Genomic DNA, 21746 nt, shown 5'->3' on the forward strand with positions numbered 1-21746 from the left:
TATATCTAAAATATTCTTCAATACAAAATTGGTCAGGCAAGATTTACCAGTTAATAAGGGTTGAATATTGGGAGATGGGAACATGTTATGTAATTCAGAAGGGGGAAATGGTTTCAAGTATGTCTATAACTGCTATAAAGATGATTGGAAGTCACTTCTTTAAGTGTTTGTTTTGTTTTCTTTCTCTTTGCTTTCTATTGTTCTCAACACCTTTATCTTTTTCTTACTTTTTTTCCTATATTGTTTTGTGTTTATCTTTTAACTTTGTAAAAAAAAACTAATAAAAATTATTTTTAAAAAACTGGCAAGGCTGAACATGGTTTCAGCAACTGAAGCCCATAATAGTAATGTATCACTTTTAGAATCCACTGTGTTAAATTATTCAACATATTTTGTCCATGGCATAAACAAGCTTTGTTTGATCTCTGTTTTTGTAAAGCTACTTATTTTTTTCAGTATTCATTCTTTCAAGCCAAGATTGCAAAAAATTATATTTTTATCACTGCCCATCTCCCCCACACAGGGGACCCTGGGCAGTTCACAATAAAACAGTTAAAGTTCAATAAAATTATAAATCATATCAATAAGCAATAAATACCAGTATAAAATACAATAAAATCCAGGTGACAGCAGATCTAATTCAACCGGTAACGGAATAAGACCGCTCCCAGCAAGCCTAGGGAACCAACCAAGCCCAGGAATGGCTCTTCCTCTCCCCACTCCAAGCCTGGTGGCAAAACCAGGTCTTTAGCTGTTTTCTGAAGTCCAGGAGGGAGGGGGCTAACCTCACTTCTTGGGGAAGGATGTTCCAAAGGGCGGGAGCTGCTGCAGAGAAGGCCCACCTCCTGCACCCCGCCAGATGGAATTCTCTTGCAGACGGGGTCCGCAGCATGCCCTCTCTGCATGACCAGAAAAAAATTGTTTCTTCTGAGAAATCTCAGTGATATATTGCAATTAGTTAATGGTTTTCCTTGTACCCCCTCTCTTACATTCTCTTCTGCCACCATATTCATTATAATTTTTTTTTTTGCTGCTTCACTCCACAGCTCTAAGCAGCTTACATTATGTACAATAAATACAATAGACCAACACTCACCAGATTATCAATAACAATAAACATGAACTGCCCACAGTTGTTGGGAGTCTGGTGGTATACAAATTTCATAAACAAAAACTACCAATATAGATTCAAAATAATCATAGTAATATGAATATAAAACCATAACAACACCAACCAGCCAGATGCATCTCAAGTCCATCATCCTCACCTCAGTCCCCAAATGCACATTAAAATGTCATGTTTTTAAAAGTTTCCTGCATGCTAGAAGCAAGAGTACAGTTCTTCTATTTGGTGGGAGGGCATTCCACAAAAGATAGCTTTCCTTCTTTAATTTAGGTCAAACATGGAGGAACCATGGCCTTCCAGTTCAACACAGGTCCTAGCGTTCTTTGCCTTCGGCTTTGCAGGCTTGCACGTTAGAACTGGGTAATATCTGGCAGGCCACAAGTTCCCGACTCCTGAACAAAATGCTAACCACCTAGAATAGAATCATAACCTTAATACAGACCAAAATGTCAAAATATGCTACAATGCATACTTCAGCCTAACTCTCTTTATCATGTCCTACACACAAGAATGCATAATTAATTGTTTCTTTTAATGGCTCAAGTATGGAATGAATGTTATTAATAATATGGAATGAATGTTATTAATAATAAGGAAATTAAAGATTAGTTAATAGGATGTCTAACTCAGACAAAATACAAATAGATGTACTGGTCCATTGGAAAATAAATCCCAAAGACATTAGTATTGCTCTCAAATCACCAGAACGTTTTTCCAAGCTGGAAATGAAGTTTGAGAAGAACCAACTGGCAACACTTCCTTCTTGTACCTTTGTTTAATATTTAGCACTAGAAAGGGTTTTGTTGACCTTTTTAGCATTTCACATATAAAATAAAATAATATGTACTGACATTCTCTTTCCGGAAAAAATAATGTAACATTGAGTTGATTTGTGCAATCTGTTTGAAAGCCACATTTATGTTTCTGCTGAAAGTTTGCATCATTTCTAGATTAATTGTTCACATCAAGTTGGATTTTAAGATTCTTAATATTATGAACAATATTACAAAATGTAAAATATATAGATAAATATGTAAATTATTCAAAATGTTGCCTAGCAATTTGATACTTGAAATAAGTTCAGTTGGCGAAACGCTTACCCAAATGGTCCTTCCAGTTCAGAAATCCCATCTGGTTTTGGATTGCAACCTTTGCTCTTCAGGTCCTTTGTGTTCCTATCTATTCTGCACAAAACAACTGAGTGTTGTATCTCATATGGGCAGCATGATGAGCTATAGTAAAGTCATCACGGTCAGCTTTTGTATGGGAGCATACAGAAGCTATGCCTGATTAACTCTCCATTAGTGAAAATGACTAAATATATAAACTCAGCATATTTAAATTTAGGAAAATAGCATTATTTAAGAAAACAAATGGGACTGTGTCAGATTGCACTGGAATAAATTATGTGTGTATTTGAGGGACTCCAAATGAAAGCAGTTTGTGCTTTCAATACCCCACCTGCAAATAATAACTGCAATTTTAGCTTTTCAGCTGTGTTCTTCCTATAGCTTAACAACAACCCACTGAATTTAGCTAACATTATATTACTGCTAAAGATTAGCAGTAATGGTTACATAGAACGCACAACAAAAGCACTTAATAGTTGTGCAAAGGGTGAGTGTGTGTTGGCGTGTGCTGATATAGACTCTTGTGCCACTGGGTCAGAATTCTTTTATTCCAGTTCAGGAGAGGTGGTACACAGCTTTGCTGTATTGACTCTGTGCTGAAACTTAGCTGATGACGCCTGCTGCCCTCTCTTGGCTGCTACGCCATAAATGTGAATGATGTAAGTGGGAGCTTATCTTCCGAGTTAATGATTGACTTACTGTGTTTGACAGAGGAACTTCAAACAGTTTTTATGCTTGCTTTGGGATTTTGCACCTGCTTCCTTCTGCTGCAATATACTTTTAGCCAAATTTATATTCTTAAGATCTCTGGATGCAGCTGGCTATATCCCAAACTACGTTCTTTCACCTTAGATCACGGCCCGATGCTTGCACAATGCCGTACTAAATAACTCTTAATTCCATTGTCAAAACGCGGCGTGGCTGTGCCTACGATGATAGAAGGAGGAGAATCGCCCCCATTTATCATTTCGGTACTTTTAAACAAGCCACTTGAAGGATATGGAAAAGAACCTGCACTATCGAATGCATTTCTAGTATTCGAGCATAAGCACCTTGTGTTTTCCGGCTCTCGTGACTATTGCACCATGAAAAGTGAAAATTAAAGAGCCCCAGTGGCCCGTGAAACGAAGTGGGGCGGCGAAGAGAACGAACGGATGTGGGATCTCTTAGGATTTGCTAGATTGCTGTAGAATCTGACCGAATCTGGAGGCTTTACCTTTTATTATAGATGTAAAGGCTGGCAGGAATGGTTGCATATAAGAATCTCCGAGGGCTGAGAGCTCCTTCGTTCTTCCATTGATCAGGCCTTTCATCGTGCATTGTCCCCGCAACTCCGCGAGTCCGCTAAGCAGCTTTGTGCTGCAGAGTTAAAACCTCGTATCACTTAGGTTCCTATCCTATATGAAGTGGGGCGGGAAGGCATTGGAAGAGGCGGACACTTCATTTTGGAAAAGCGGAGGGCTCTCAAACAGCAGCTTGTGAACTATTTCGCGGCGACGCTGGGGGTGTCCTTTATTTCACCGTGCCCAGCAACCTATAGCTAACTGAAAGGACTGAGTTGGTACCTCCCTCTGCCCTCCTTGGATATTTGGTACATTCCTCCTCCGAGCGCCAGAAGAGAGAGGCGAGCGAAGCCGGCGCCTCCAGTGCGGACGCCGCTTTCGCGTTGCGGTGCGGGGTGGGGAGCCGAGCTTCCATTGTCCAGCGGGAAGCGTTTCTTCCAGCGGAGCGGCGACCGAGAGTCATGGAGTACTCGATGCAGGGAGAAGTATGGAAAGCGCAGACCTTGAAGGAGCTGGTCGAGATCCTGCATCACTTGTTTGCGGGCGATAAAGTCAATGTGGCAGAAGTGCAAACTTTACTGGAATCATACGAGAGCAACCCAGAGGAGTGGAGCAAATATGCCCAGTTTGACCAATTCAGGTAAGTGTGGTGGGAAAACCAGGGAGACGAAATTAATGCCTGCCTCGCCGAGTTATAGGCTCGGTGGCTTAGTTGCTACCGAATGCAGGAGAAAGAAATGCATTCGGTGTGCAGCTCTTCGAGGAGAATCCGTTCCTTTCCGTCGCTTCCTCCCTCTTTAAGGTGTGCCAAACTCAGATCTGTTATGCGGATCGTGTTACATGTATCTAATTTGCAGCTTTCATAGAAATATGTATAATCCATCCCTGATGGATAATGTTTTGTTACCAGCCTGGCTCCCTTGGCTGCAAATGAGACCTCTAAGTAGGATTTTTTTTTCTTAAATTAACTTGGAGAGAGGGTAGGCCACGTAATATAGCGCTGGTTGGTAATTTAGAAATGAATGGGGTATCTTAGAAACAGCTGGGGAGAACTGCTTTGGCAAAACTCCCAGGCTGACTAGCCCAGACCTACTTGCCACGTGACCCTTTTATGCTGCAGGACTCCTTGGTTCTCATAGTGGCCATGCGGGGGTCAAAGTGGCAGCTAAAGTAACCAGCTCTTGTGTCAAAGGAGGTCATACTAGTTTTGTCTTGCCTTTGCAGCTGATATGTTAGGATCTGCATTACCCCAGTTCCAGTCTTCCTACTCTTTGTGCATCTGATTATTAGGTGTGAAATTATGTGATAACCTAGTTTTCATCTTCCAAGATTTTCCAAGGATTTGTTCATTTATATACTAAATCTTGAGGAATGCATCTGAAAGTAAATTTGGAGCAACACAACAATTGTCAGTTGCAGAAGGGTGAATACAATGTAAAAGAATCTCTGGCTGTCTTTAATAGGGTGGCGTGTGTAAATCACATCCCTCAGAATGCCAGACTGCAGCCTTCTATTTCTCATTTAACACTGCAAAGTGTTAATTTGACTGGTGCAGGTTTGATTGGTGCAGGTATACTTGACTGGTGCAGGTTTGATTCATAATCCATAGGATGTGCTTATAGGATGCACTGAGCCATAGACCTCCCAGCCACATTTGCATGTTGCACATACCCAGTCTATATGGTTAGTTTCTGGCTCTTTGTGTCTTGCAAACACAGATGATCATGTGAACACAGCCATCCTGTTGAAACTGGCCCAATTCATGTATTCTGTCAGTGGTAACCATCATGGTGATGAGGTCCCATATGATTGCAACAGCTATTGGATTCTCTTTCCATATGGGAATGAGATCAAAGGATTAGATATCCTAACTCTGTAGAGCTATTTGACATGTGCAGGATGATTTTAAATAAAAGAGAACTTTGTCCCTCTGACCTCAGGTAACAGAAGACTGAGTGAACTGCAGCACAGCTGTGATACCTGAATGATCATGCACATTTTGTGAATAGCCACTATAATAAAATAGTTATCACTACCCATCCTTTATATAGTTCATTCCCCTTGGATCTTAAGGTTACCACTTACCATCTTCCATTTCCACAGTCATAGATGCAAACATATTTCTGACTCAACAGAAACTTCATGTATGTGGTTAATTAGGTTTTAGCCCATCAAATCAAATATATTGTTAATCTTTTAGGCACTATAAGACTCTTTGTGGTCTATGTCACAACAGCTTAACAAGAGTATTTCTCTGAAAGTGGGTAAGAAATATTAGAGAAAAAATAATGTGCATCAAATGATCTTGAGTATATATAATATGTATCACATATACAGTTATGTGTTTCTGCAATACAGTAAGTAGGTAAATACTTCATGCAGATCCAACTCTCCTAGCTTGTAATCATTTGTGAGGTAAGTCATTAAAGCATAAAACCGCATCTTTCAAGCAGTAGCAGACCCCCGCTGCTGATGAGTGAGTCAGTTGTTGCTTATCCTTGAATACAGCCTTCTTGAATCTGGTATTGGTCATGTTGGTGTTGTTAGTTGGCGTCGAGTCGTTTACAACTCATGGTGACCCTACGTATAACAGAATGAAATGCTGTTCATACTGCTTGGAAATTCTGGTAGTCACAGCCAAGAGAAAGCACCAGGTCAGAAATGCTCCCTTAACCATTAAATCATCATTCCCGCAGGTAGTAAACAGAAGAAGGGCAAAAAGTGGGTCCTTAAGGAACATCCGGATTAGCATGGATGTTACGCGGGTTAATCATGAGTGGCACAAGTTGAATGTTATTCTATAACCTGGTCAGGTTTAGAAAAATACCACTGACTCCTCCCAAAATTTTGGAGAGTGACGTGGCTGCTATTCAGAACATAGATGACCTCAAAGGCTGATCTGGTAGGCATGACCCTTCCTGGTACATTACATTTCATACACATCAGGTTGAAAATGTTTAGCTGACTTCTTAACAGTTTTAACCTTCCAAGGTAAACAATGGCACTGATTATTCATCCTGCTGCTAAGAGTATATGAGGATCTTTGTTGTTTGGTTAGTAAATGTGCAACTCTCAGTCAAGGCCATCCCACTTGAACAGCATATCTTGCAAAATTACCATTCTCCTGTCCTTCCTGTTCTCATGTGAAGAATGCCCCAGATACCACAGAATAATGAATCCTGAATAAGTCTCTCAGTGTCTCAGTATCAATCAATATAAATATCTCAGTAAATATCTCAGTATCGATCAACATACAGTAAATCAAAATCTCTGTTACTTTTCACATCTCTTTCTGGGCATCCTCACTACTTCTGTTCTATATTCTGTTAAAGAAATATTCAATGAAGTAAATAATTGGATTATTAGGACAGACAGATCCTTATTTGCACATGCAAGGGAATGGTACCATCCCTCCCCCACATCTTGTGCCTTAGATGGCCAAATGCTACATATTTCTGTTCAAGACAAAGGGCAGCTATGGGAGAACCTGTCAGCTTAGCAATGTCTGAAAGGCTGTAACTCCCAGAAGTTGACATCCCTGTTCACTGGGGCTAAAGCAAGATATATACATCTGGAAGGCCAGGGGTTCCTTACTACAGATATAGAGGGAAAGAAGATGAAATGATCTAATCATGAACCAATGGTTGCTTGGCATTTCATTGGCTGTCTCCTTTCCCTTAAGTAAATATGTTCCATATATATAAAGGAAACTGCTTGTCTGAGATTCAGGAGATTGAAAGCAGATGGTGGCAAGAAAGGAATGACCAAAAAGCTGAGGCCTCTTGCTAGCGACCTGCTCTGCAAACTGGGTACTGGATCAATTGCAATTAAATTAAATATTGGCAATTAAACCAAAATACTGACAAGGCCTCTGAGATGCAAACTCCACATTTTCTTACTCATAAGTGCTTGTTTTGGGTGTCAGAGGAGACGTAGGTTCAAACCCATTTGTAGTCCCAAACATCTTGGCTGGCTTGATGCAATCTCTTATTCTCAGCATGCTAGGTTGCTTGATGGGTTGCCTGTTACTGTACTGTATCATTAAGCATGAATATTATCAGGATAACAAGTAATAAAGCAAACCACAACAAAACAAGTTGTTAAATACAGTAAGTCTTCTAAAAAATTAAACAATATTATCTTGGTACAATAAAGAGGGCCTTGTTTAGCTCCTCAGAACAGAAGAGTTGGTCATAGAGAAATAACTCTCAGGAACTATCCCATATTTAGGATGCTACAAGCTGAAAGGCCCTGTTACAGAAGTCACAGCCCTGGTAATTTATGCATTTCCCTCCATAAATCCTATGAAGAGAGATTGAAGGAGTGGGATATGTTTAGCCTTGAGAAAAAAAACAGAGGGGGAAGGGAAAATGATAACACTCTTCAAATACCTGAAAGGAGGTCACATAAAATGGGCCAGGACCTGTTTTCTCTCATTCCAGATGGCAAGACTTTGAATACTGGACTTAAGTTACAAAAGGCAGATTATGAAGTGAGGGAAAAACCTTTCTAACTGAGCAGTTTAACGGTGGAACCAATTATCCAGGGAGGTTCCCCTTTGTTGGTTACGTTTATTCAGAGACTATAATCTCTCTGAATAATTGGTTGAGCATGGTTCACCCTGAGCACCATTTGTTTTCCTGAAGCATTCAGGAATCCTTAAAGTAAGCAGATTCCTTAGGTCTGTTCTCCTCTTTTTGAACCCTTCTGTTGCCTCTAACTCCAGCTGATGGACCTCAAGACTCTGGTGAAATGCAAAGTAGATCCTGCAAGCCTAAGTCTGATCATTCCTCTTGTTCATAAACTGTCCTGCAGAGAACTTTACAAAAAGGTTTTCCCCTCCCCAAACAGCTGACATGCTGTCACCCATTGCAACACACCAGAACATTGGATAAGTAGATTAGGAATTGAGTTTATCAGTGATCAAATTGGGGTGGAGTAGGTTTCAACCCATCTGTGTTATTTTCAGTGGTGTCTGTGGTGTGTGTGTGTTCAAAACTGGCAAGGTGGCAATTGCAGAACTGCTGTCCAAGACATTGATGCCACACACACATAAAAAGAGGGCAAGGTTTTAATTGTGAATGTGGACTGCCATCTTGCCTACTGTGAGACATGCATACCCTGTGGATGCCACTGGTCACTTTGGGGAGATGAAAATCTATTTTGAATTACTGTGTACCAGTTCAGTATCAGGAAATATCTGTATCTAGTACACACCCCTACTTTATACATGCATAGTGAACTGTGCCTATCAGTTACAAAAAAGAGATTGACTCAAGGTGCTCCATGCTCATTACTCTAAGTATTGACTTACGTTTTATAATGTTTTATAAGGGAGCTAGATAAGAGAAATAAAATGCCATGTAATAAAAGCCAGATTTTATTTTTTTAGGGCTGTATCATGTTGTTATGTTGTATATCATATATTGGTTGCAATATTTTTGATAATACATTGCCTGTACATAAGTAGGTTTCCTGCATTTCAATTCTTTCTCTGTTTTTCATTTTGAAAAATCTCCTTGCAGATAACTATTCTAATTTACAAATTTGGCTCCATGTTTGGATAGTGCTTCACCTGATAATATTTAAAAGAGGTGAATATGAATAATATTTAAAAGAGGTATTTTCTAGTGAAAATACATTAGCAAGCTGTCTTTATCTGCAGATGTTTAAAAGTCAGGCTTAATTCAAATATATTGGAGAATTTCTGTTCAGTTTTTTTTTTTTCATTCTGTGAGCTACATCTTGCACCTTGAACTTCCTAATCAGAGAGTCTTGTGTAACTCCTGTCCTTGATACTCCTGTCCTTATCTTGTTTGTCATTATATAATCTCTTGTTTGCCAGCATATAAAATTGGTATTTTATCAGGAAAATCTCTCCCTTTCTCTTTTGTTGCCTCCATGAATACGTGTCTACGCATGCATGCACAAACTATATATTCTTATATAACTTTTCCTTCAGGCTATAAAATACCTCATACAGAAAAGTAGCTTTCCTTAACATGGTTATGAACGTTTGAAAATGATATAAGGATCATTTTAGTAACTTTCTGGGTGCTACAAGGGTTTTAGAGCTGACAATTTGGAACTGAGGAATTAGCTAATCCAAGAAGTATTTGGGTTACATTGTCAACTGGGTTGTGAATTTGTTTGTAATAATAAGGAACTTGTTTGGAATTCTATAGCACTATATAAAAGTCTTTTTAAAAAACGGATTAGATTCTATTTAGTCCTCTTGGACTTCATTTTAGATGAGAGAGGGATCTTGGAAAAGGTTAGTACAGTATAAAATATAAAGATGAATGTGGAATAAAAAATATATATGTAATACTGCTGGTGGGAAATTTCTTCCTCCCTTATAGCTCCTAAGACTTCCCTCTGTTCCAGGAGAATCCATCTGAATAGGGTGAGGCATGGGGAACTGAAGAGGGAAACCTCACCCCCCCGCACCCCCGGGTAGAGAAACATTCCACAGGTAGACTCACATATTCCCTGGAGCTCACTAACCCTTAAGGAAGTGTTGTCAAGACAACTAGGAGGAAAAAAGGTTTGAAAGCTAGGTCCACTAATCACATTATATATGCTTTAGTTTGTATCCCACTATGTGTTTAAAGCCTTTGATATGTGACAGTTGTCCTGCAAGGCAACTCAGTATTATTTTCTGAAAACAAGCATGCTAGAGATGGTCATAATATCAAAGGATGCAAATCTAGTGAATAAAACTGTCTTATGTCCCAATACAGAAATAACCTTCAATATGAGGTGCGTCAGGGACAGAACAGCAGTCTGCCATCCCATTTAATATCCTCTTAAAATTGCTTCTGCTTCTTGGTGGTAAAACTTACAAAGACCCCTTGATGTTTTATCGTTTTATCATTTCAGATACACAAGAAATCTTGTTGATAAAGGAAATGGAAAATTCAACCTGATGATCTTATGCTGGGGAGAAGGCCACGGCAGGTTTGTAATTGACAAAATACCTAATTTTCAAAAAAAAAACACCCAAAACCTATGGATGCAATTTTACAATGTGTTATATCTGTGCCAACTTGAATGCATTCTGAGGAGAGTGTTGTTTGTATTGTAACTTAGCAATAGATGGTTGAAGTCCACCTTTCCAAAAGACTGATGACTTTTAAATTCACAGATCAAAACCAAATGTGCAACAGCTGTCAATGGCCACATTTTTGTATACTTGATTGTTTCTAATGGTCACTAGTCATCTGGTGATGCTTCATTAGTGCTTGCTGATTTCTCTTGAGGAAGGTTTTTTTCGTTCCATAAGCCTACAGTGGCAGGTGGCCCGGTTTTACAGAAATTATTGTACTGCCTCCCCTGTTCAGCCTGCAAAAGCTAGCCAGAAAAGACACAACTTGCTTTGATTTCAGGAAAACAAGTGAAGATGCAGATCTGCTCTGTGCCTGCATTCAGCAGCCCCAGGACTATTCCAGAAGAAGACCATGTTTCACCATGCTACTATTTTTATTCCCCATCTCCAGAACTGAGACTGTTAACAAGACTTCTCATAAGAGAATAATTACCAAAATGGTGGCTCAAAAGTGCAACCTCCCCAAATTGACTTCTAGCAATTTTGTGTACTCGTCTGTGAGTTTTGTTGGCAACGATATATAAGGGGTTTTCCATTGCTGTCTTATGGGAGGTTTTTATACTTTCAGGTCTCAGCCCTCAGTCCCTCATGGTCTCCCATGCAAGTCTCCTTTGTAAATCCAATATAGGAAAATTATTCAAGTTACTCTTCTGGTTTGTTATTTGTATGTCCCTTTTAATTATTAAAACATCAGACAGTGTCATTTGTATATCCAATATATCATCTTTTTCCAGATCATTCTTGTAGCCTGTAGTTTTTAAATCCACTTTCAAATCTATTTCAGTCTTGTCTGGTAGAACTTGTTCCTCTTCCATAAATATCATTTACACACCACTATCTATGATGGCAGACATTCTTAAAATTAACTTCTGAGTCCATTGTTCACAAGTAACCTTTGATACATCCAGTGTTAAAGTGTTTTGCTCCATTTTGTGTTAGCAAGTCAAATCTGAGTATTCTTCTCCTTTAATTGTAATCTTTTAATTCCTTCTGGCTCCAACCTTCAAAGTCACATCCTATCATTTTTTTTTCGGAATTCAAAACAACAGCCATTTCCCATGGGAAGGATTCTTTTAATTAATCTCAAAATCTTACTTCAAATCCCTTTGGACCCTTAGTCCATTTATAACTTTCCAGAAACAACACTTTAATCATTTTTTGCCATTTATTCCCCCCAAAAAGAATTTTTCTAAGTCCTTAAAGTCATACTTAAAACTTATTTTGTTAAAGATTGAAGGAAACTCTCCCAGTGAATGCCATGAAACTTGCCATTCTGAAGGCTCTTAATATTTGAAAAGCAGTAAAAAAGTAATTCTAAAAGTGATTAAGAAATGAGGCTTGGCTGAGCTCTATGTCCATATAGGCTACATTACAACTTTGAGTTTAGCTGAAATCCCTTGACTCCCAGCAACTCACCAGGTGACCACAGAAACCTCAGTTTCTGCAGTCTACTCATGAGGAGCAGCTGTCCAGAGTACATGTGGGTGATCTCATGATCTCTCTATTCTCTGGAGAGATTTCGCCAGCCAGAATCAGCCCTCTGGCTGCTGATCTCTGCTGTAATGCCATCCCTGCTCCTTCAGGGACATCTAGGTTACCGTGTCCTCCCCAGAAGTCTCCCATGTCACCTTGCTTAACTTCTGAGAGACAGATCATCTCTTTTAAAAAGAAGTAAGCATCAGTTACAGAACCTCTGTTCCTGGAGGGGTAGATTCAGCATCACCTCTCTCCCCCATGCTTGGATCTTTATTTCTTCAAATTCTTTTTTTAGTATTTAATTTTCAAAAATTCTTTTCTTACACTTTAAAATTATTTGAGTATGACTTCATAACTGAACCAAGAACCAGCCCATCAGTCCTGTGTATGCATACTGTGTTTGAGAATGGGGAGGGATTCATATTTAATGTTTATTTTCCCCCCTCCATTTTTTATTCTAACTATAAGAGTCCCAAATTGTGGGCACAAGAGAAGATTAAAACCACCTAATTCCAGTATTTTAAGCGCAGGGTAATAAGAACTACAATAAGAGGCCCAGCATCACATTTGACATTGACACTGACACATCCACTGAGCTGTGTACTGGAGCAATTGGGGAGCCCGAAAAATCAATTTCTCCAGAACTCAGTCCAGACAGGATGGCTATATGATTGTCCAAAATGCAGTGATTTCCACATGGGTTCACCACTAAAATCATTCACATCGGAATATCACCAAATTATGGTACATCAACAGGTGTTCATATACATCTGGATTCCTTCATCAATGTTCATCCTATCACTGCAATCACTGGCAGGTTTCCACTGCCAGCTACAAATGAAAACAAACAGGGTAAGCATTTTCTTTTTGGTGTACAAACATATGGTATAAGTGGGTTTTATAGCTTAACCAGAAATAGCTCTTGGGAACAGTCTGTCATTTTATTTCTGGTTTTTGCAGGACTGCCATCTTGATTGGTTTTGTCAGAACAAGCTGCTTTAGCACCACTTGGTGACTTCCTTCTTTGTGTTTTATTACAATGGTAGCAGGGTTTTCATTGCTCTGACCGGCCTCTGCATGGTGGCTCCAGGGTTTGACTGAAAGAGCATTGTGCTGTGATGGCTGCTTAAAACCAGGAGTAGACTGTTTCTCTCAGCCCTCCCCCACCCCAGTCTTTTTCTCTTTCTTTGCAATCTGGTCAATGGACTCTGCCAATATCTTTGTGAAGTGTCATTGTCAATGTGGCAAAGGATAATGTATCCCTTTTATGTACAATAGTCTCTCTGTAGCTACAGAGGTGGCTTAGAATCCTGAAGTCCTAAAACAACACTTGTCCTGAGCCCCCAAGTTGCCTCTAGGGCAAGGCAAGCCTTCGTGGCTTGAAGGATACAAGCTTTGTAAAACAGAAAACAACCTGCTCCCTTTTTTTAGCTCATTCCTTGGTTAATAGGGAACAGAGTAATATTGCTTCTGGTTTGTTTGTTTAATTTTGTTTTTCTGGAATGAGGGCTGTTAGTGTTGGAAGATTATTGTGGCTCATTTCCAGTTTAGTTTGCACCCAGCACATTCCAGTTAATCCCTATATTAAGTCAGATCAGAGCAAGCACACATATCACTCAGTTCAGCTGGCAAAAATATAGCTTAATGCTTATTTAGCAGCAAACATTGAAAACAGTTAACTGGCAAGACCGTGATAAAGGCAAGCAAGAACAGGGAGAGAGACATGAACCGCTGGCAAACTTTACATTATCTCTATCTATATATAACAAGACACAGAACTTTCCACTGGAAACAATATTGTGGGGAATTAGCATGGACAGTTCCAAACAAAGTGGCCTTTGGTTATTCCAGTCTTAACTCTTTTATGTAGCAGTACAGAATAGAGATGGAAAGTAGGACACCAGGCAGTCCATCCTCTATTCTGCACATGAAGGAAACCGTTTTGTGGATAGGGTGATGTATCCAATAATATTCACAATTTTACCTATCCCATGTATGGCCATAATTGAGGAACTGCATGTACTTGGATGCTTAGAAGGATTAATAAATATAAATATGATGAATATATTATGATGCCATATAATACGATGAATGAATGAATGAATGAATGAAGAAATAAAATTAATTTGTATGAAGATCTGCAGGGAGGTTGCAGTTGTGTTCAGTAAATTTGCTTACACAGTTCTGCTTGCAGTCAAAAACACTGAAGGTGCCTACATCACTTAATACATTCCAGTCCCTTGGAACAAATGTAGGACTCAGAGAACAAGACCGCTGCTTTCCCACTGCTGTTGGTAAAAGTGGTAGGACAATATGATCTACAGTAGTAAACCTATGGGTAAGAGTTGTTTCACTATAGTTTAACACTGTTTCCAAGCCTAGATATTGGCTCTCTTAGTTCTATTTCTTTCCTAATTAACATTCCTAGCTTCTTTGAAGTGTGAGTGTTTTATAAGCTAGATACTTTACTTTTTTTCCCCTCTAAACTTGTTGCATAATGTGAGAACGTGGCATTTCTTTTCCGCTGCAAAACAGAGACAGAAACAACAAATACTGCCAAGTTCATTTTCAGTAAAAGACATGTGCAAACATATTTTGCTCTGTTGGTACTATTTTCCCTATTGAGCATCTGTAATAAACTTAGTTGCTATGTTTGTTAGCAACTTGAATCCTGAAGCCAAACACATTGTCAGAAATATAGCATCAATAATGATGGATCTTAAAGCATGTTAGGAAGCTTGCAGGACAAGAATTTTATAAGTAGTATATAAATAAGTATACTTGTGTATAAGAAGTAATTGTAGACTGAGCTTACAATTGTAGGGTCAGTCCACAGTTCTGATTTCAAAAGTAAAGGTTGTGTTATTTCTAGTTGCGATGCCTATGGGCTAGGGGTAGGAACTACCTACCCCGAGTAATCTTTCTTGTAAGATTCCCCTGCTTAATTCAGGGGTACCATTGCTGGCTACAGTGCTTATGTTGATTCAGTCCAAGTAAATGTTTTTAGGGAAAAGTGCAAAATACATGGACTGCCAACTTTTGCTGAACTACAATTCCCAACACCCCTCACTATGGATCATTTGGCTGGGATGCTGGGATTAGGAGTTCAGCAACACTTGGAAATGGAAAGGTTCTCTTCACTGCTTTAGAACGTTGTAAAGATAAGACTCTTTCACTTGGAATTCAACCCCTGGTGACTTCAGGGATATGTTCTTGGCAACAATGTAGAACTGATTTACCATTGCCTTCCTCCAGGGTGTTTTTTTTCCCCAACTTCTCAATCTAGCCTACAGTTCTAGAATTTCCTGGCAATCTGCCATCCAAATATTAAGCAGGTCCAACCCTTGCTTAGCTTTTCCAGATCAGCCAGAAATGGCTTGTTGGTGTTGTCTAACTGGACTAGGACATTATATTCATGATAATTAGATTCATAGGGCACATCTTGCCTTGTAAAACAGCAATTGATAATTTTTGTTTGTTGCCAGTATGCTGTCTGGGAATTTTAGAAATTGCATTTTAACCCTTTGGAGGATGCCAAGTTGTAGAAAGCTGATCTAGTACATATATACTGTAGTGTATATACCATACAGGCATCAACCTTGCTGACTTTATGCATTTTTTAAAAATCTCTGTTTCTGTAGCAGTATCCACGATCACACAGATTCCCACTGCTTTATGAAGATCCTTCAAGGAAACCTAAAGGAAACTTTGTTTGAGTGGCCTGACAAAAAAGTGGCTGGAGACATGCTAAAAAAATCAGAAAGAGTGTTAAAGAGAAATCAGTGTGCCTATATTAATGGTAAGTCCTTTTGCTTTGATATCTTTAAAATTAACATTACCTTTCCCAATAGTGATTACACACAAAAGTTTACATTTTTATGATGTGTTAAAAGACACGTGAAGGCCCTTCTATGATTTTGGAGAGTTAGCCTTATTTTTCCTGCTTCCCCAAATGGCTGGTTTGCTTTGCTTGCTTATTTAATTGCTCATACATACATACATACATGACTTTTATTCCATATCCTTCAACAGATTCTGGGAAGCTCATTCAACTTACAATTTAGACTGTTTGTCTCGAACAGGGACCAATTTTAGAAGTTGACATGGCTGGGTATCTACTGACAGCTTGGTGATTCAAAAAGATCTTGTTGATATCCCAATTGCCATCAAAACCATTATTCAGTGTAAGGAACATTGGTTGCCCCTGTATCCATTACTCATTTATCATTCATCATCTCACCTTCTCTTATCCATTGACATATTTTATCTTGTAGTATTTATTATGATTCAGCTCTGTTCTCTAATCCTAGAGGACAGGGGAGTGGGACAGGAGATAACTGCTAGATCTCACCAAATGCTACCAACCACACTGTTGTAAATAAAAATAAAGAAAAAATATAGAAGATACAGGAATCCCAGAATTGTCACAGTTTTATGATCAAGGCATCCCCTGCCGATTTCTAACTTATCCTAAAAAAAAAAATTCATTTTATGATACTTGCTATCATAATATTTTCCTTGGGAAAAGAAATCCCAAAGAGTATACTTTCTACCCTGGATAGCACGCCACTGGATATGGGAATAAGGTGATTCCATCAGAGACAAAATGTAGATGATTTTTAGAGGATAATTTTATTGACAACAAAACAAGACAGATATATAAGTAAGAGAATATGTTCAGATCATGTTGGTACACCATTGCTTAATTATTTTTCTAAACTTGGAGGTAAGATAGAGCAGAGAGAGCAATGGTTGAAAATACGCCAGTCCTTATTTAAAATACTGACTCAATTTCCTTTCCTAACCCCATGGAATTTTCCATCAAATTTCTCCCACAAAGCTAAACTATTTCCTTCTAATCTATGTTATCTAGTAAGATTTACACATAATAGCTAAAATGTTGGATTCCCATATGATGGTGGGGATTTCATCTTCAAAAGATCAGTGGTCTGATGATCTTTGATCTTTTGAAGACAAAATCCCTACAATCGTATGGGAATCCAACATTTTAGCTATTATGTGTAAGTCTTACTGGATAACATAGATTAGAAGGAAATAGTTCTAATCTATGTTATCCAGTAAGACTTACACATATTGAAGATTTCATCTTCAAAAGATCAGTGGTCTGATAGAGCCAGTTTGGTCTAGTGGTTAAGGTTCTGGGCTAGAAACCACGAGTATGTGAATTCTAGTCCCGCCTTAGGCATGAAAGCTGGCTGGGTGACCTTTGGCCAGTCACTTTCTCTCAGCCCAACTGATATAATGTAGACTAGCCTCCTCATGGTGCACCCTGGGTAACGTGACTTGTCACAGCTAAATAGTCTGCACATCTGGCTGATGGACCTCACAAGGATTTCCCAGCAAGAAAAAGCAGCATGAACACCAAACTGCTATGCCATACAATTAAAAAAAAAAAAAGTGGTCTGATCACAGAGGTTATCTCCCTGTCTCATGATGGCTACTCAAATACTTTTAAACAGACTTTGGCTTAGCTTGCTGCAGCTAAGTTTTCCTTACCTTCAAACCTCATAATTTTCCATTATATTCCTGAGAGTTGTTTTTAGTTTGTTTTATTTGTTCTGTTTGTCACAGCGTTTTTCCTTTCTCCCAAGTTGTCTTCTCATCTATCCCTGGTGATCCATAAACTTCCTCAGCTGCTGCCCCTTTTTTTTAAAAGATTTTCCCCTTCAAACCATCTTTCAGCTATATGCTTGCACAACTTACAAGCTTAAATATTGAAACAGGCAAATGAACCAATCTTTAAGCTTAGGAAGTCTTGCTCTGTATGGACATATCTTTAAATAATAAAAGAAACCCAAATCAATTCTGACTAAATTAGGAGCTCTGTTAGTCTTAGCTCCTTTTGTGACTAATGCCTTCTGATTCTCTGTCCCTCCATTTGTTTAAAGTAACAAAAAAGAATACAGGGTGGCCCAATCTCTGTAGAGATACAGTGGCAGGTTTAGCATCTCCCATCTTTTCTCTCCAAGGGAGACTGAAATGGGTGCCTAAATTACTTTGTTTTTCCTGGCCACTTTATCTTCCTGGCTTTCTTCTGGAAATCAAAAGAGAAGACTAAGCTTAAGTTAACCTTCTCTGCCAGCTCCAGATGACAATAAAATCCAAGTTAATGAAACCTACTCAATGTCTTTCATTTGACCTATGCATCATTGCTTAAAGTCCATTATATCAGGTAGTCCATCAAACTAGACACAACAGCTCTGTAATATTTCAGCTCCTCTCTTGTTGCACAGCTTCCTCAGTCTGTACATGCCAGAAAAGATGTGCTGGTAGTACCACATACTTTCCAACAAACAGGTATTGTGCTTTAGGAGATACTAGCAGCATGTGCACATCCAAGGGAGGAAGCCATAACAGCAGTCCAGTTCAAGACCAAACTTATTCCTGCCAGCTGGGTGAGATTTAGACAGCTACATATGCCTTGTTGTGCTACATAGTTTGGAATCCAAACTAAATGGCCCTCCTGCTGCTAAATTATTCTGGCAGGTCAGAGGAGGAGAAAGTGTAGTTCCTTTTGGTGGACAGGCATGTGAAAACCTCAAAAGTAGCTAAGTTCTCTGCTGTTGCTACCTGCATTCAAATACTAACAGTTTAGGTTCCCGGCCCCCAAATACACATACACACCCCATGGGAAAGCCTGATCATTTAGCATCTTTTTATAATGTTTAGGTTTTTTATGCTTAATTTTGTATACGTACTGTATATGCTCATTTTATATATTCATTTTATCATGCTTGTCTATGACTGTAATAAACCTTAAGTAGCTACTCAATGTGTACATTTGGATAGAAGTTGAATATAACAGGCTTCTTCCTAACCTGAATATATCTAGGTTTCTGGATTCATACAGCCTGCTGGGATTGCCATTGACCTGGTTAAACATGGCATGTGAATGCAGTCAAAGACATTAATACATACATTGTTTTTCTTTTTTGGGATCTCTGCCCATTAGCTGAAAATGAAAGTATTCAAATTGCAGAGTTTTATATAAAAATGAATGAGAGTAACTTCTGCATCTGCAATTTTCCCTCATTGCAGATCTACAAATTCTGAGAAAATGACCTACCAAACAATCTAGAAACAGACATAAGTGAAAATGGCAACAGCCTAATAAAATGCAGAGGAGCCATCTTGGCTTGTAGTCCAGCCACGTCTCCCAGTGCTTTGTGTGGTTGTTTGTCTGTCTGTATCTTACAACTGTTTTTAAAGAGTCTTTAAAACCCATAATGGCCTGTTTAGGGTTGGAGCCATTGGAAATAGGCTGAGGAAGCCCTTCACTGCTCTTTCACCATTTTGCCTTCCTGTGTTCCCACAGGGGAGTTTAAAAAAATGAGATGTGGCTGGTCTGTGTCCTTTCTGTGCCAGAAAGGAGCATTGCCTTTCTAGGTTTGCATGACATAGCCTGATTCAGAGAAGTAAACTACAGTTACCCCAGGATAGTTTGCTGGGAGTCCAATTCCGATTGAGAAATAAACTGGGTTCCTAGGTATGCATGCTGGGCCTTTGAACATCCCATTTAAATATAGCATGTTAATAGAGCAGCTTGTGAAACTGTCCGCTAATGTAGGGCTGCAACTAGGGGGGGCAACCAGGGCATGGTGGGGCACCAAAATAAGTGCTGGGGGGGCACCAAAATGGGTGCAGAATCCATGTTTGCCCCAGCTGACACAGACCCTAGTTGTGGCCCTGCCCTAATGAGCTTCATGGAGGGGTGGGATTGAGAACCTGGATCTGCCCAATCTAATACTCTAACTGCCGCACTGCGTTGATTTCTTATGCTCTTATATCCTTGATAGACTCCATTGGTTTGCACCGTGTGGAGAACCCAAGCCACACCGAAACAGCTGTTAGTGTCCACTTGTACAGTCCACCTTTTGAAACCTGCCAGACCTTTGATCAAAGAACTGGGCACAAGCAAAAAGTTAAAATGACATTCTATAGTCAATTTGGAGAAAGGACCCCATATGTAAGTAGAACTACTTGTTTCTTGATATTTGTGGTCCTGCTGACAGAAGCAATGAGGAAGCAGCCAGGAAACAAGCTTGAGTCTTACTTAACCATGGTTAGGCAAGGATATTAGAAACAGAATATTGTTATGCCTGAACAAAGCTTCAGAATGACTAGAGAAAAAAAGATTTATTATAAAAGTTTCTGTCCTGCCTTTTCATTACTAAAAATAACCCCCAAATAGAATATGTTGTACACATTCAGGATGGCACATCTTCAATCTAACATATTGCAAGTTTGTATTTTTTTTTTTAAAGGAGACTAAAAGAGGGAGGGTGCTCTTTGAAAAAAGAACAAAATATCTGAACTTGGAAAACCAGATGAGACTAGAATCCTTATCCTGATATTGTGGTTTTCTCAGGGCAGACAGTTGAAGAAAATTGAATTATGCAGTTCTCTGTCTTCACTGTTGAAAATGCTGGTCTGCATGATAGCCCTTGAGAAGTGTCTCAGCTAAAAAAGAATCAATAACATCAATTATTATTAATAATTATTATTGGTAGTAGTTTAACACTAATAAATAATGATAATTATAATGTTTTTTAGATATTTTAAAAATCAATTCCACTCCCTCCCCTTACATGAAAAGTTCAAATCCATGTTTATATCTCAGAAAATTTATTGGGAGGCATAACAGTACCTGATATTACATTTTTTAGTCATACAATTATTTAGATTTCACGCCACAGAGACAACTGTTTTATTTAAAATAACTAAAAACTCTCCATTTCTCTCTTCCTCTAGACTTCAGCAGTTTCCCAAGAGAACAACTGAGAAGCACAAAACTTACTGAATTACATATTCTTTTATTTTGTTAGGATCTGTTTGAGTAAGAGCAGAAGAATTATGTGGTTAATGCCAGTACCAAGCTGTATCTTTATGCAGGACTACGTAGCTGTCCTAGATGAAAAACAGCTTCATAGCTATGATTCCTTTCCCTGTTCCTCTCCCCCTCTCCACCCACCCCAGCCCCCCACTAAGGGAAGTGCAGAATATAGAAGACTCTTGCAGTCATCCATTAAATAAGAGCAGGGGGCAGGTCTCCGGAATGAATGTATACCAGTTAAACTAGTTGTGTAACTTGTTAAACTCCAGTCCATGTCAACATTAACTCATACCTAGTGTATACACTATGATGTAAACAGAATTCTTTTTATCCTGGATATAATGATTTTTTTTGGAATTTTTGTGCATTTTAAAATCTAACGTGTAAGTTTTGTGTTTCTTTTTTAATAGGAGCAATAAGGAATATCTTGTAAAATATTTTTATTCAGGAACAAGTGTCTGTGGTTAAGTTAAGGTTGGTGAATGGGCTCAACTTCTAATGATTAAGGGGTTGTATTCTTAAAACCTGTACAATTACCTTAATAAAACTGACTTTAAGACACACTTGTACTATTGCTTTTCTAAAAAATGTAGCGTTACTGATGAATTTGGTCCACAGAAAGTGTCCATTCTATTCAGTATTTCTATTAGACCCAGCCATTACAAAGGACAAGGGAAAAGAGCAGTGACTTAAAAAAAAAAAAATTCTCTAAATCAGGGATGCTTTTAAACACAGTGTCTAGTATTAGCAATTAAAACGCATTGTGCAA

General features: G+C 38.8%; 1 protein-coding gene across 1 annotated transcript; it reads left to right on the forward strand.

Moving 5' to 3' along the window:
* The first annotated feature begins 3658 nt into the window (after nucleotides 1–3658).
* CDO1 (cysteine dioxygenase type 1) lies at nucleotides 3659–21536 on the forward strand. Its single transcript, XM_063295316.1, has 5 exons — nucleotides 3659–4179; nucleotides 10422–10499; nucleotides 15765–15922; nucleotides 19941–20110; nucleotides 20896–21536. The coding sequence occupies exons 1-5, from the start codon at nucleotides 4001–4003 to the stop codon at nucleotides 20923–20925; spliced, it is 615 nt and encodes a 204-aa protein (XP_063151386.1). The 5' UTR covers nucleotides 3659–4000; the 3' UTR covers nucleotides 20926–21536.
* Nucleotides 21537–21746: the final 210 nt, after the last annotated feature.

This window comes from Candoia aspera, chromosome 2 (genome assembly GCF_035149785.1).
Source record: "Candoia aspera isolate rCanAsp1 chromosome 2, rCanAsp1.hap2, whole genome shotgun sequence".
In the NCBI taxonomy this organism is placed as follows: domain Eukaryota; kingdom Metazoa; phylum Chordata; class Lepidosauria; order Squamata; family Boidae; genus Candoia; species Candoia aspera.

Bases quoted from the DNA above. Each gene is read 5' to 3' on its own strand.
- CDO1 (XM_063295316.1), top strand. From the start codon at position 4,001: ATGGAGTACTCGATGCAGGGAGAAGTATGGAAAGCGCAGACCTTGAAG. The intron at 4,180-10,421 runs GTAAGTGTGGTG...TTATCATTTCAG, and splicing joins GCCCAGTTTGACCAATTCAG to ATACACAAGAAATCTTGTTG. The intron at 20,111-20,895 runs GTAAGTAGAACT...CTCTTCCTCTAG, and splicing joins TTGGAGAAAGGACCCCATAT to ACTTCAGCAGTTTCCCAAGA.